The sequence below is a fragment of the Tachyglossus aculeatus genome, chromosome 6, assembly GCF_015852505.1.
Source record: "Tachyglossus aculeatus isolate mTacAcu1 chromosome 6, mTacAcu1.pri, whole genome shotgun sequence".
Classification (NCBI taxonomy): Eukaryota; Metazoa; Chordata; class Mammalia; order Monotremata; family Tachyglossidae; genus Tachyglossus; species Tachyglossus aculeatus.
This window is the reverse complement of record NC_052071.1, coordinates 61,010,587-61,025,220: the sequence shown is the minus strand read 5'-3', so window position 1 is coordinate 61,025,220 and position 14,634 is coordinate 61,010,587. Positions and strand designations below refer to the sequence as shown.

The following is a 14,634-nucleotide window of genomic DNA, read 5'->3' as shown; positions in this document are numbered from 1 at the left end:
GGGGGAGTGGGTAGATGGGAGAGGCGCCTTGGGGGCACAGGGACCCTCGCTGGCTGTCAGAGTTCCGGCCCTGCCCGCGGCCTGGAGACCAGAGTGGCACCCGCAGCACCACCGACGTCAGCTCCCGGTGGCAGCCCCTCGCCCTTTCCCTGCGAGGCCCCGCAAATTCAACCAGCTTGGCTCAGTGGCGAGAGCACGGGCTTGGAAGGCAGAGGACGTGGGTCCTAATCCTCGTCTGCTGGCTTGACCTCGGGCAAGCCACTTCATTTCCCTGGGCCTCGGCTACCTCATCTGGAAAATCGGGATTGTGAGCCCCGCGAGGGACAACCTGATGACCTCGTATCTATCTCAGCGCTTAGAACAGTGCTTGGCACATAGTAAGGGCTTAGCAGATGCCATCGTGATGATTTAAACCGGGCCGTTCCACAGGAGACCAGCCAACAGCCACTGAGTCCTCGGGCAGGACAGGTCACCGAGAGGGGAGAGTCCTGCTTAGAACTCCGGGCCATCGAGTGCTGGGCAAGTGCCCGGACTCCAGCGGGTTGCTTCGGTGGCGGCCAGGGCTCGGTGCTTGTCCGCTGGTCCTTCAAGCTCCAGCCCCCTGGGCCGGTCCTGGGCCCAGGGCCGGCAGGGCCTCTCTTGTGGGGGCGGCTCTCAGAGGGGCAGAACGAACCCCCGACGCCCGGCAGGCCGGTCCTGGGGTCAGGGCGGCGGAGGATAGGCCGGGCAACTCCAGACTCCAGACTCGACCAGACTGCGTGACCTTGGGCCAGTCACTTACCTAGTCGGGGCCTCTGTTTCCTAGGCCGCACCATGGGGAGAGCACTCCCCTCCCACCCCACCGTATGCCCCGGGGTGGGGGCGAAATGCGGCCATGGCGAAGCAACGTCCGGGAAGCTTCAAGGGCCTTGCGCGCAGTCCAGGGCCTGGGGGACGGGGGGCACCCTTGGCTCGGCGAGCCCTTTTCGGGGCGAGGGTCCTGTCCGTCCGGCAGGCCAGCACCGACCACGGGCCTCCGAGCCGGGCTGTGCGGGTCTGGCCCCGGCGTGGCCCTCCAGGGCGTCGAGGCGGGGCGGCAGGAAAGGGACCCGTCCACCTCCTGAGGACGGGGCCGGCGGGGCCTGGGGCCTCGTCCCTCCATCTGTCCATCCGTCCCTCGGTCCTCCCCTCCGGGCCGGGCCCACGGCATCGGTCACACGCAGCTGACCCTCTCGCTGACCACCCCGCCGCCCTTGCTCTTGGGCCTCTGCGGGCCGCCCGCCGGAGTGACGCCGCTCAGCTCGTGGCCGTTGCGGCAGCCGTGTGGGACGAGGTCTTCCTTGGCGGGTCCGGGTCCGGGTCCGGGGCTGGGGACAGGTCCGGCTGGGGCGGCTCCCGGGGTGGGCCGCAGTCCGGCCTTGCGGGCGCCGGGGTAGCGGCAGCGGATGTAGCTGGCGAAGGCGCGGCGGTAGGTCTTGTTGAAGAGCGTGTAGACGAGGGGGTTGACGCCGGAGCACACGTAGCCCACCCAGACGAAGACGTTGAGCAGCTCCTCCAGCAGCCGCTGGTCGCAGGCCCGACGGCACAGCACGGACATGACGTTGGTGATGAAGAAGGGGCACCACATGAGCAGGAACAGGAAGAAGACGACGCCCAGCACCTTGGAGGCGCGGCGCTCGTTGGTGATGGACTGCATCGTGCCCTTGCGGAACAGGGCCTCCCGGTGCCCCGGAGAGCTGCCCCGCGACGAGGCCCCATCGTGGTTGGGGATCATGGCCACGGCCTCCGGGTGGGGGTCAGGCCGCAGGCAGCCGGCGCTGGCCCGCCGCGGGGCCCGGGACGCCTCCCCGTACAGGAACACGGTGGCCTGGCGCTGCAGGGCCTGCACCGTCAGGCAGTAGGTGAACACCATGATGACCAGCGGGATGAAGAAGGCCACGAAGGAGCCCACCAGGACGAAGTTGGGGTCGTTGAGCACGCAGCTGCCGTTGACGAACACGCGGCCGCGGTCCTGGAGCCCGATGGCAGGGATGGGCACCGACACGCCTGCCGGGGGGACAAACCGGGGGCGTCACTAGTGGGGGGGGCTCACGGGGGAGGGGTGGGAGGAGAGGGCTGTCACGGGCAGGGCGGGATGCCAGGGGCTGGGGTGTCAAGGGGGGGGAACAGACATGGGGATGGGACATCGCGGGATGGGGGTGGGAGGGTCAGGGGCAGGGTCTGGGGAAGCAGAAGATGTGGGCCTAGTAAAAATGCCCAGCCTTTCCACACCCCTACAACTGTACTGGCAGTTGTCCTGGAAGGATCCGTTAGTGTAATAACAGCTTGGCATAGTGGGAAAAGCCCGGGTTTGGGAGTCAGAGGAAGTGGGTTTCTAAACCGGCTCCGCCACTTGTCTGCTGTGTGACCTTGAACAAGCCACTTCACTTCTCTGGGCCTCAATGACCTCATCTGGAAAATGGGGATGAAGACTATGAGGGCCACGTAGGACAACCTGATTACCTTGTATCTACCCCAGAGCTAGAACAGTGCTTGGCCCATAGTAAGCGCTTAACGAATACCATTGTTAATAATAATAATAACTGTAAGGGTGCACGTGTGTGCCTGTTTGCATGTGTCGGTGAGTGTGTGCATTGTGGGGGGTGAGCATCGTGGATGGGGAGGGCCACGCCTCCCCCAACTCTCCCACCTAGGCTCCCACGCCTTCCCAACCTCTTCCATTTATTCGATCATATTTATTGAGCACTTACTGTGTGCAGAGCACTGTACTAAGCGCTTGGAAAGTGCAATATAGCAATAAAGACTATAGACCTCTAGGCTGTTGTGGACAGGGACTATGTTTATTTACTGTTATATTTTACTCTACCAAGCTTAGTACAGTGGTCCGCACACAGTAAGCGCTTAATAAATATTACTGACTGACAGGCTGTGCATGGCCAGAGGCCCTCGTTTTATATCATCTGGCATTTGTTCAGAACTTACTCTGTGCTGATTTCTGTGCTAAAATATGGGGGACACACAACGTACCCGAATCGGACACAGTCCCAGTCCCACAGGGGTCTCCCTGTCTAAGTCGGAGGGGATCGACGGCCACCTCCATCTCCTCCGCTGCTCTCCCGTGTCCCACCCTGCTCTCGCTCCCACCTCCCTCCACTGCCCCATCATCACGTGACCCAAGCACGAGGTCCTCAGGCCCCCATGGCACTTATATTCGAAGGCTTACATTAGGTTGCTTCTAATCCTGGGTTTTATTGTAGTTTCTGTTTCCTCTGCTAGACTGTAAGCTCCTTAAGGGCAGGGTCGTGTCTCCTTACTCTAGAGTACACTCCCATCCTTTATTACGGTGTTCTGCACACACTCATTCATTCACTCGTATTTGTTGAGCGCTTACTGTGTGCAGAACGCTGTACTAAGCGCTTGGAAAGTACAATTCGGCAACAGAGACAGTCTCTACTCAACAGTGGGCTCGCTCTGTAAATGCCATGATCATCATCATTGGTATTTGAGGACTTGCCGTAGTAAGTGCTTGGGAGAGTACCAATGGAGCGGTTGATTGTCCGGACCGTGTCCTCCACCTCTAAGCACGTTCATCGTAGACTCGCTCTGCCCTCCTGAGAATGCTCAGCACAGATTCCTTCCATCTTCCAAGCATGCTGGAAGATGCTGAGCATAGACACCCCCCCCCCCGCCTCCACCCTCTGAGAATGCTGGATCTAGATTCACTCCACCCTCGGAGCAGGCTCAGCATAGACTCACTCCGCCCTACGAGAACAGTCAGCATCGACCCACTCCATCCTCCGAGTCGACCTGCTCCATCCTCCGAACACGCGCAGTATAGACCGACTCCACCCTCTGAGCACATGTAGGATAGACCCACTCTCCCCTCTGAGCATGCTGGGCATAGTTTTAGCCTTCCGATTATGCTCAGCATAGACTCCGCCTCCCGAACACACTAGGCACAGACCCGTTCTGCCCTCCATGCATGTGCTGGGCATAGACTCCCTCCGCTCCATCCTCCGAACACACGCAGTATAGACCGACTCCACCCTCTGAGCACGCTGGACATAGACTCTCTCCACCCACCGAGCACATGTAGGATAGACCCACTCTCCCCTCTGAGCATGCTGGGCATAGTTTTAGCCCTCCGATCATGCTCAGCATAGACTCTGCCCTCCGAACACACTAGGCAAAGACCCGTTTTGCCCTCCGGGCGCGCGCTGGGCATAGACTCCCCCTGTTCTCTGAAAATGCTCAGTGTAGCCTCACTAACCACCGGCCTTCTATCGCAGAAGGTAAATCCTCACACTGGCAGTTAGACTTTTCACAGTTTCCTGGATCTTGAGTCCACAGTTTGCAATCTCATCCTGATTTGGCACATCCAATTTTCCCAGGAGAGTCGCGGAAAAAGAGCCAGAAGTTCGTGACCCAGTTATTTCAGAGACCTCCCTCTTCCACGGGATCAGGGACCATCCCTCCAGTTTCAAGTGATCTCCCCTAGGGTTAGTGAGCGTCCTAGGGACGACGAAGCCACTGCGGCAGATTCCAAGCCAACTCTCCTTTTAGCAGGCAGGGAGGGAGCGCTCGCAGGGCTGGTGAAACAAGCATTACTAATGAAGTGAGATGTTTTTCTATTTACCCTGCAAGGTCAGGATAATGAAGAGACATTTCCCTCCGGGACCTGAAGTTCCAACAGGTGGAACATGGATTTATATGATCGGAATTTGAGTCCAAATTCCATGATTTTTACCCACTGGGAGGCAGATTCTGGGGAGGCAGAGGAGGTGGGCCTAGTGTGCTTTAGTGTAATAACTGCAAGTGTGCACATGAGTGCCTGCTAGTTTGCATGTGTGAATGAGTGTGTGCATTGTGGGGGGCGAGCATGTGTGCATGCATGTGGATAAGTGCCTATATGTTTGCATATCTCTGTATGTGTGCATGTGTGGGCGAGTGTGCCTGTACATGCATCTATATATATGTGGGTGAGTGCATGCACGAATGTGTGTGTGCTTGTGAGCATGTGCAGGCTTGCTCATGAGTGGGTGAATACATACATGTGTACACAGACACTGAGTTTTTTCCTAGAGGGAGACCCTGGAGACACCTCAACTTCCCTATGAGGGGGTAAGGGCTCAGCACAACACGGTGCTTCCATGAGTGATTACTCGGGGGCAGGGGGCAGGGGGAGCAGAGAGCACCCCGCAAGCTAGGGAAATATATAGGAGCAGGGGGCCGGGATTTAAAAAGTTGTCCTGCCCCAACTCCCTCCACCCAGCAGTTCAGAGTCCGCCGGCTTCCTGGTCTATGACCAACACTACTGAGGAATCTTGACCCCGTCCTTCCCTCCCCTTCCCCTCCCCGCCCCCCATCAACCTTGGGGGTGTAACAGTGAAGAGACTGCGGTAGGGCTGGTGATGGTGGTGAAGACTGATGGTCATGCTGGTGATGAAGACTGGTCATAGTGGTGATGCTGGTGGTGGTGATGGTACCTTGATGAGATTAGGAAATGGTCACCGCCTGTGGGCCGTCTTCCATCCGCCAGGAGACACCCCCGCATTCCTGCATCAGTCTCCGCCCCCCAGCCCCAACCCGTCCCAGCCCCGCCACACAGCTGTTTCCAGTTGCCAAAACCAAGTGGGTTTGCTTTTATCCTTTGGCTGATTAAAATGGGCGGGCGTACTAAAATGCAGGAGAAAACGACTCCACAGAAATAAACTAGTCCATGACGATGACTAACAGCTTTCCTACATCTTCATTAGCTCCCGCGTGTGCCAAAGCTCCTCCACGAGGTTCTGCGCTGTTCTCTGTGTGTGCTCACAGTCGCCCCGAGTGCCCACGCTGCTCCACGCATGTGCCAAACTCCTCCCCGTCTGCCCACGCTGATCAGGAGTGTGCCAAATGCCTCCCTGTGTGCTTGTGCTGGTTTTTTAAATGATATTTCTTCAGCATTTACTATGTTCCAGGAACTGTACTAAATGCTGGGGCTTATACAAGATAATCAGGTTGGACACAGTCCATGTCCCACATAGGGCTCCCAGTCTTAATCCGCGTTTTACAGATGAGGAGACTAAGAGACAGAGAAGTGAAGCTACTTGTCCAAAGTCACATGGCAGACTAGTGGCGGAGTCAGAATTAGAACCCAGGTCCTCTGAGGACAGGGATCGGGTCCACTAATTCTATTATCCTTCCCCAAGCGCTTAGCACAGTGCTGACTATCTACAGAGCACTGTATAGGAGACTGTGGTATAGAGAGTTCTGTGCTGGGCACCGACTGCAGGCAGGGAGAGCTCCATTCTGGGCATCAGCTGTGGGCAAAGCCCTGTCCTGGGTGCTGACCTGACAATTATTGTGGTGCTTGTTAAACTCTTACTCTGGCCAAGCACTGTTCTAAGCGCTAGAGTAGATACAAGTTAATCAGGTTGGACACAGTCCCTGCTCCACATGGGGCCCTCACTCTTAATCCCCCATTTTACAGACGAGGTAACTGAGGCCCAGAGAAGTGAAGTGACTTACCCAAGGTCACACAGCAGGCATGTGGTACGGCGGAGATTAGAACCCAGGTCTTTCTGACTCTCAGGCCCGTGCTCTAGCCATTACACCACACTGTTTCTCGCAGGCAGACAAGAGACTACAGTACTGCGTAGTATTCTGCAATACATCAGGTGCTCACTACAGCCTTCTGGATCCAGCAGGCACTCAGTACAGTGCTCCTCACTCAGCCGGGGCACAATGCAGACCTCCCGAATTTCTCTCTGAGCCCAGCAGGTGCCCAGTACAGTGTTCTGCATCCTGGAGGTGCCAGATACAGCACTCTGAGCCCAGTGTTTTGCCTGCATTTGGCACACAGCCCTCAGTCTAACTCTCTGCCCAGCCAGGGCCCCCACTACAATGCTCTACACCCAGTAGGGACCTATACAGATGGATGAATGAATAGCCACACGAATGAGAAGCAGCGTGGCTCAGTGGAAAGGGCACGAGCTTGGGAGTCAGAGGTCATGGGTTCTAATCCTCGCTCTGCTACTTGTCAGCTATGTGACTTTGGGCAAGTCACTTTCTCTGTGCATCAGTTTCCTCATCTGTGAAATGGGGATTAAGACTGTGAGTCCCACGAGGGAAAACCTGATCACCTTGTATCTTCCCCAGCACTTAGAACAGTGCTTCACACATAGTAAGCGCTTAACAAACACCACTATTATTATTATTATTAATAATAATAAACTCAGTGCTTAGAGCAGCGTTTTGCATATGGTAAGTGCCCAGGAAATACTATTGATTGATCCAAGCTCCCTGGACCTGCTGAGATTCCCAGGGGTCGAGACGGTCTGCCCTCAAGGAGGGGCGGGCAGAAAAGGTTGAGGATTCAGGACAGACTCGGGGCTGTGGTCCCTGAAAATGCCTCTCCCTTGGGGCCACATTGGGCCCAGGCTTGACCTTCGTCCTCTGGCCCTTGTTCCCTGGCCTCGTCCACTGACCTTGATCCTCTGTCCCTCGCCCTCTGTCCCTTGTCCTCTGTGACATGCTGCATCTCGACCGGCTTGGGCAGCCCTCTCCCAGGGCCAAGCCCCCCTTGTGTGATTGTCGGGGGATGCTATTTTTGCTCGGGCCCCAGGAGGTGCAGACCTGGCACTTTGGCGACTAACCTGGAGCGCCACACCCACTGATCCGAAGGCCGTACCCACAGTCCTCTAATGATAATAATAATAATAATAATAATAATAATAACAGTATTTGTTAAGCGCTTACTATGTGCCAAGCACGGTTGTAAGCGCTGGGGTAGATACAAGGTCATCAGGTTGTCCCACGTGGGGCTCACAGTCTTCATCCCCATTTTCCAGAGGAGATAACTGAGGCCCAGAGAAATGAACTGGCTTGCCCAAGATCACACAGCAGACAAGTGGTGGAGCCGGGATTAAGAACCCACGTCCTCTGATTCCTAAACCCGTGCTCTTGCCACTAAACCACGCTGCTTCTCTAGACTGTAAACTCGTTATCGGCAGGGAATGTGTCTATTGTTACATTGTACTCTCTCAAGCGCTTAGTACAGGGCTCTGCACACAGCCAGCACTGAATAATAATAATAATAATGATAATGGCATTTGTTAAGCGCTTACTGTGTGCCAAGCACTATCCTAAGCGCTGGGGGAGATACAAGGTGATCAGGTTGTCCCACGTGGGGCTCACATTCTTAATCCCCCTTTTCCAGATGAGGTAACTGAGGCACAGAGAAGTGAAGTGGCTTGCCCAAAGTCACTCATCTGACAAGTGCCGGGGCCGGGATTAGCACCCACGACCTCTGACTCCCAAGCCCGGGCTCTTTCCACTGAGCCACGCTGCTTCTCTTGAAATGAGCTGAACGCACACACGCGCCCGAAGGGCGATGCCCACGGACCCGGAGGGTGGGCGGGGGCTGGACCCCTGCGGGATCATCCCGCAGGGACTGAGAAGCAGCATGGCTCAGTGGAAAGAGCATGGGCTTTGGAGTCAGAGGTCATGGGTTCAAATCCCAGCTCCACCAACTGTCAGCTGTGTGACTTTGGGCAAGTCACTTCACTTCTCGGTGCCTCAGTTCCCTCATCTGTAAAATGGGGATTAAAGCTGTGAGCCCTCTGTGGGACAACCTGATCACCTTGTAACCTCCCCAGCGCTTAGAACAGTGCTTTGCACATAGTAAGCGCTTAAGAAATCCCATCAAAAATACAAACCAAAACAAAACAAAAATCCCTAGGTGGCCATGGGTCAGCTGGCCCTCCCCATCCCCCCCTTCAACGGCATTCCCGGCACCCGAGACGCCCCCCTCCCCACAATTCCCATCCCGGGGGCCCCTCCCCTCCCCTGCCCCCCCGCCCCCACCAGGGGCGGGGCGCCCTCACCGATGGAGATGGTCCAGACGGCGGCGATCTTGATGACGGCCTTGGTGCGGGAGTTGAAGCGGCTGTGCTCGATGGGGTTGCGGATCGCCACGTAGCGGTCCAGGGAGATGGCGCAAAGGTGCATGATAGACGCCGTGGAGAACAGCACGTCCAGCGCGATCCACACCGGGCACAGCCCCTGGGGCAGGGGCCACGTGTAGTCTGCCCCGCGGGGAGGAGCCGTGGGGCAAGGGCGGGTTAGTGTGGTGGCGGGGGGAGCGGAGGCGCGGGGTCTCCCCTGCCCTCCCTCCTCCCCGCCCCCAGGCCCCTTCAAAGCCCTACTGAGAGCTCACCTCCTCCAGGAAGTCTTCCCAGACCGAGCCCCCTCCTCCCCCTCCCCATCCCCCCCGCCTAACATCCTTCCCCTCCCCATAGCACCTGTATATATGTTTGCACAGATTTATTACTCTATTTATTTTACTTGTACATATTTACTATTCTATATGTTTGGTTCTGTTGTCTGTCTCCCCCTTCTAGACTGTGGGCCCGCTGTTGGGGGGGGGACCGTCTCTATAGGTTGCCAACTTGTACTTCCCAAGCGCTTAGTACGGTGCTCTGCACACAGTAAGCGCTCAGTAAATCGTGGCTCAGTGGAAAGAGACCGGGCTTTGGAGTCAGAGATCATGGGTTCAAATCCCGGCTCCGCCAACTGTCAGCTGTGTACAGTAAGCGCTCAATAAATACGATTGAATGAATGAATGAAGTGGTCGTGGACACACACACCCCCGCCCCCCGCGCGTTCACTCAGTCGCTCAAGGCTCCCGTAGGGGAACCCCCCTTCTCCCCTGGCCGGGAACCTGCTCCCCCTGGGCATTGCTCCCCTGCTTCCTCAGGATACTGCCCACACGCTCCTCCTGGACATTGCTCTCTTGCTCCCCGGACCACTGCGCCCCTGCTCCCCCTGAACATTGCCCGCCTGATCCCGTGTAGACCATAAAATGCTCCCCCTGGGCACTGCACCCCAACTCTCACTGAACACTGCCCACATGCTTCTCCTGGACACTGCTTCCTTGCTCCCCCTGAACACTGCCCAACTAATCTCCCCTCCCCGCCCACCTCCCGTAGACCATAAAATCCTTATGGGCAGGGATCAAGTCCACCAATTTTTTGGCACCGTACTTTCCCAAGCGCTTAGTACACTCCTCTGCACAAAGTAAGGGCCCAATAAATACGATTGATTGATTGATTGACTGATTGCTCCGGCCCCAGAGGGACTACTACGATCCGGATGAGAGGGCGGGGCCACCGTCCTAGAATTCATTCATTCAATCGTATTTATTGAGCGCTTACTGTGTGCAGAGCACTGTACTAAGCACTTGGGAAGTACAAGTTGGCAACATATAGAGACGGTCCCTACCCAACAGTGGGCTCACTCCGCGTTACTTTCCTGTCGCCGAGTCTCAGGACCAGAGACGACAGTTACTCTCCACGGGAGATCCTCATTTGCATCACCATCACTATGTGCTAAGTGCTGAGGCCGATCCAGGGCCACCAGAGCGGACACACTCCCTGTCCTTGCGGGGCTTGCAGTACAAAATCAATCAGTAAGTGGTATTTATTGAGCAGAGGGAGGGAAGGGGAGCTGACATTCTTAGCCTCATTTTCCAGTGGAGGAAACTGAGGCCCGGAGGGGTGAAGTGACTATTCTGATGACACACAGTAGGGACAGAGTGGGAATTAGAACCCAGGCCTCCTGACGCCCCTCGGGGCTGCTGGGAGAGGAGAGGACAGGTTTTGGGGAGACGAGGGAACTGCAACAGGCCCTGGCAGGGGCGGAGTCACCGTTCCGGAGGGTCTCCTCCTAGATGTCCCTTGCGGGGGTCAGGGGGCCGGTCACATCGGACCGTCCAGCTCCTTGTCCGAACGGATGGGGCTGTGCAGCCCCTCGGAGCCCGCAGCCAACAGGCTCGTTTTTCTGCCCCCCTGCCTCCAGGGAACGCCCAGACACCGCGCCCGGCCCCGCAACCGGTCCCGCGCCCAGACCCCGCATTGGACCCCCGCATCCCTCCCCCGCAAACGGGCCCTGCGCCACCACACTTCCAATCTTTGGGCATTTCCCGCAGGAACCGCCCCAGCCGCCAGGGCCTGATGGATTTTTGGCTGACAGGACGCCGAGCCCCCTGGAAGCTGATGGCATTTCATTTGTCGGCCAAGGGGAAAAGTCAACGGATTCAATCATCGCCGTTAGGGGCTTCTCCTGGGGCGGGAGCTCCCCTGACAGGGAGGAGATAGGGGAGGGGAAGAAATGGGAGGAGGAGAAAAGAGGAGGAGGAAGGTGCAGGAGAGTGAGAAGGGGGGAAGGAAGGAAAGGGGAGGGGGACAGGGAGAGGAAAGAGACGGGGAAGAGGAAAGGGGTGAGAACAGAGAAAAGAAGGGAAGGAGGGGGAGGACAGGAGAGGAAGAGGGGAGGGGAAGGAGCAAGTGAGGGGCAGGAAAGGATGGATAGATGGATGGATGGATGGGGGAGGAAGGGAGTTTCCAGCTGTCCCTCACTCTGCTCTCCTGACTCCCGCTTGCTGACTCACCTGGAATTCCCTCCACCCTCAAATCCTCCACACCCAAACACTCTAAACACTGCAGGTGCCCAGCACAGCGCCCTGCACCCTGTCAGTGCCCAATATAGCATTCTAAACACTGTAAGTGTCCAGTATAGCACTCTGCACACTCTAGGAGTCCAGTACACAGTAGGCGTTCAGCAAATATTGATGATGGTGATGATGATTGCACAGGAAATAGACCCCCAACTGCAGTGGGCACTGGAGGAATGGGGGCACAGTGTCTGTCCCCAAGGGACTGCCAGTCTGATGGGGAGCTAGGACACAGGTTTTCCTTCAAGGCAGTCCTGTTCAGCAGTTACTATGAGCCATGCACTGTGCTCAGCACAGGGGTTGGTACACGTCTCTCTCCCACTCAGGGCTCCCACGAGGGAGAGCAAGAATCTTATTCCTATTTTACAGAGGAGGGAATTGAGACCTCCAGATGGCAAGAGACTTACCCCAGGCCACACAGCAGGTTGTTTGAGTTTCCTGCTTCTGTTTATATATACTATAAATAAATCTGTTTATTTTTATACTATATATATATAACAAATTTATATATAAATTTGTTATGTACTTACGGTGTGCCAGGCATTGTAATAAGCCCTGGGGTCGATACAGGCTAAGCAGGTTGGGCACAGTCCATGTCCCACATGGGGCTCACAATATTAGTCTCCATTTTGCAGATGGGGGAACTGAGGAACAGAGAAGTGAAGCGACTTCTCCCAGGTCACACAGCAGACAAGTGGTGGAGCTGGAATTAGAAGCCAGGTCCTTCTGACTCTCAGGCTCATGTTCTATCCACTAGGCCATGCTGCTTTCACTGACTGTGGGGTTGGATCCTGCCTGGGTCGGGGAGTGGGGCTCCCAGCTCCTTGGCTCACCCTGCATCTCAGAGAGCATCAGTTCTGCCAGGTTGGGTCCTCAGCTACACACCCCCAGGCCGGCTGGGTGCTTGCGGCATCAAGCGCCGCTGACTGGGGCACGGGCCCCTGCTCCGCCCGGCCTAGCTGGCCTGGTCCCGAGGAGGCTGGCCAGGGTACCCAGTCCAGGAAGGGATCACATCCCGACATCTGGACTCCCAGTGGCCTCCAGGGAAGAAGCCTTCCCATCGACTTCCCAGCCCCTGGTACCACCTGCTCCATCTTCTCCACTGAGCAGTCACTGAAGCGGTGGCCAGAGCAGAGGTGGCACTGCCCCAGGGCTGGATGAGTTGGTACCATGCCTGGGCTCCCTGCCCCACCTCACGCCCTTCTCTGGACTGTGGGTGGGCGAGCTGGGCAAACCTTAACCCCCTTGGTAACACCTACAAAGAGCTTTTTGGATCTTTGGGCACTGGAAAGGCCCTTGAGGATCTTAAAGATGGGCATGTTTCACTCCCTGAGGCTGGGCATTTTCCTTACAAAACTGTGGAACTTGAGCAGCATGGCCTAGTGGATAGAGTCCAGAAGGACCTGGGTTCTAACTCTGGCTCCACCACTTGGCTGCTGTGTGACCTTACCTTCTCAGGTAACTGTGACTCAGTTATCTCATTTGTATAATGGGTAATGAGTCTGTGAGTCCTGGTGAAACAAGGACTGTGTCCAACCTGATTAACTCGTACCTCCCCCACTGCTTAGTACAGTGTCTGGCACATTCATTCATTCATTCATGCATTCAATCGTATTTATTGAGTGCTTACTGTGTGCAGAGCACTGTACTAAGTGCTTAGAAAGTACAATTCAGCAACAGGTAGAGATAATCCCTACCCAGCAACGGGCTAGCATTCTAGAAGGGACACATAGTTGGGATGTAAGAAATACCATAAAAAAAGCTGGCCGATAGTCCTGTGATTGCCCTGCATGAAAGTGCAGAGCACTGTGCTGAGCCCCTACTGGCTGCAGAGCACCAGCTGAGAGTAGAGTGCAATACTGAGCACCTACTGTGTGCAGATCACTGTCCTGGATGCATGCCCTGGGGACAGTGCACTGTTCTGGATGCCTGTTGAGTTTGGAACACCGTACTGGATGCTTGCTGTGTGCGGTGCACTCAACTAGGTATCTGCTGTGTGCAGAGCACTGTATTGAGCCCTTGCGAGCACACCTAGACATAAGAAGTGCCCCCTCCCTTAGGGAGCTTTCTCCAAGCCACCCATCAGCTTCGGATCTATCCTGGGGCCAGTGAAAGGCCCGGCTTGTCTGGCCACTGAAGGAAGATACCGGGGAGTGCAAACAGGACGGTGGGTGGGGACACTGGTCCAGGACACCATTGCCTTCCCTCTCTCCCTCCCAGAAGCTGTTCACCATGGTGCAGGCCAGGGACAAAAATGCTCTCAGACACTCAGACCCCCGCGGCGACCGCTGTGGCAGTGACCCCCCAGCTCTTGAGGCTGCAGTTCCCAGGGCTGGCATGGTGGAATGATGGTAAGGAATGATCTACCTACCGTAGAACACGGTGACCAGGGACACGGGCATGACCAGGACACCCACCAGCATGTCGGCCACGGCCAGGGACATGAGGAAGTAGTTGGTGGCATTCTGCAGCTTCTTCTCCAGTGACACAGCCATGATGACCAGGATGTTGCCGCCGACGGTCAGGGCTATGACAACGAGGATTAGCAGGGCCGGCCAGTTCTTGTCGGCCAGGGCCGGCCGTGTCGGCCCCCCGCCCTCCGAGGCGTTCAGGGGCTGGGCCGAGGGCGTGCTCTGGTTCAGGGTCAAGTTGTGGGGGCTGGGCCGGGCCATGGGGCCGGCACCGGCTGAGGCCCACACAGGAGTCGGCAGACTGGGACGTGGCTCCGGGCCTCCGCGGCCACTCATTGCCAGCCACCGCCTGCCGCCCCAAGGGCCCCGGCTAGATGCAGGGCCTCGAGGGGCCGCCGATGCTTCTCCGTCCACAGCCAGGACACGGCTGGGCTTCCCATAGGGGCCGGAGCCAATGGCGGGGGGCACGGGGTGGCTGCTCTTCTTCCACTGAGACTGCCGGCCGCTGGCTCGCACACCCCACGGGAGAGACGTTGTGGGGCGCCCGCCTCATGGTAAGGGCCGGGATCCTGAGGGTGACACCAGAGAGAGAAGGTCAGACCCACGGCCCAGCCGACTGGGGATGGCCTCAGGAGTGGGAACCCGGAAGCTGGGAGAAATCACATGCTGGCTGCCCTCCTAGACATTAAACACAATGTCCCTGACTCTGCTCCTCCAGGGACCCAGCACAGACCATCCGATACCGCCCCC

The 14,634-nt window shown here is 57.0% G+C and overlaps 1 protein-coding gene across 3 annotated transcripts in view; it reads right to left on the bottom strand.

The window, feature by feature from the left end:
• Positions 1-326: 326 nt before the first annotated feature.
• HTR2C (5-hydroxytryptamine receptor 2C) overlaps positions 327-14,634 on the bottom strand; it is a 78,173-nt gene continuing 63,865 nt past the window's right edge. For all 3 annotated transcript variants that reach the window (XM_038748581.1, XM_038748584.1, XM_038748582.1), the window contains exons 5-7: positions 13,845-14,453; positions 8,847-9,047; positions 327-2,025 (exon numbers count right to left, since the gene is read on the bottom strand). In XM_038748581.1, the coding sequence (XP_038604509.1) occupies positions 1,193-2,025; positions 8,847-9,047; positions 13,845-14,220 (1,410 nt within the window). In that variant the 5' untranslated portion in view covers positions 14,221-14,453 and the 3' untranslated portion in view covers positions 327-1,192. The remainder of the gene's footprint in view (positions 2,026-8,846; positions 9,048-13,844; positions 14,454-14,634) is intronic.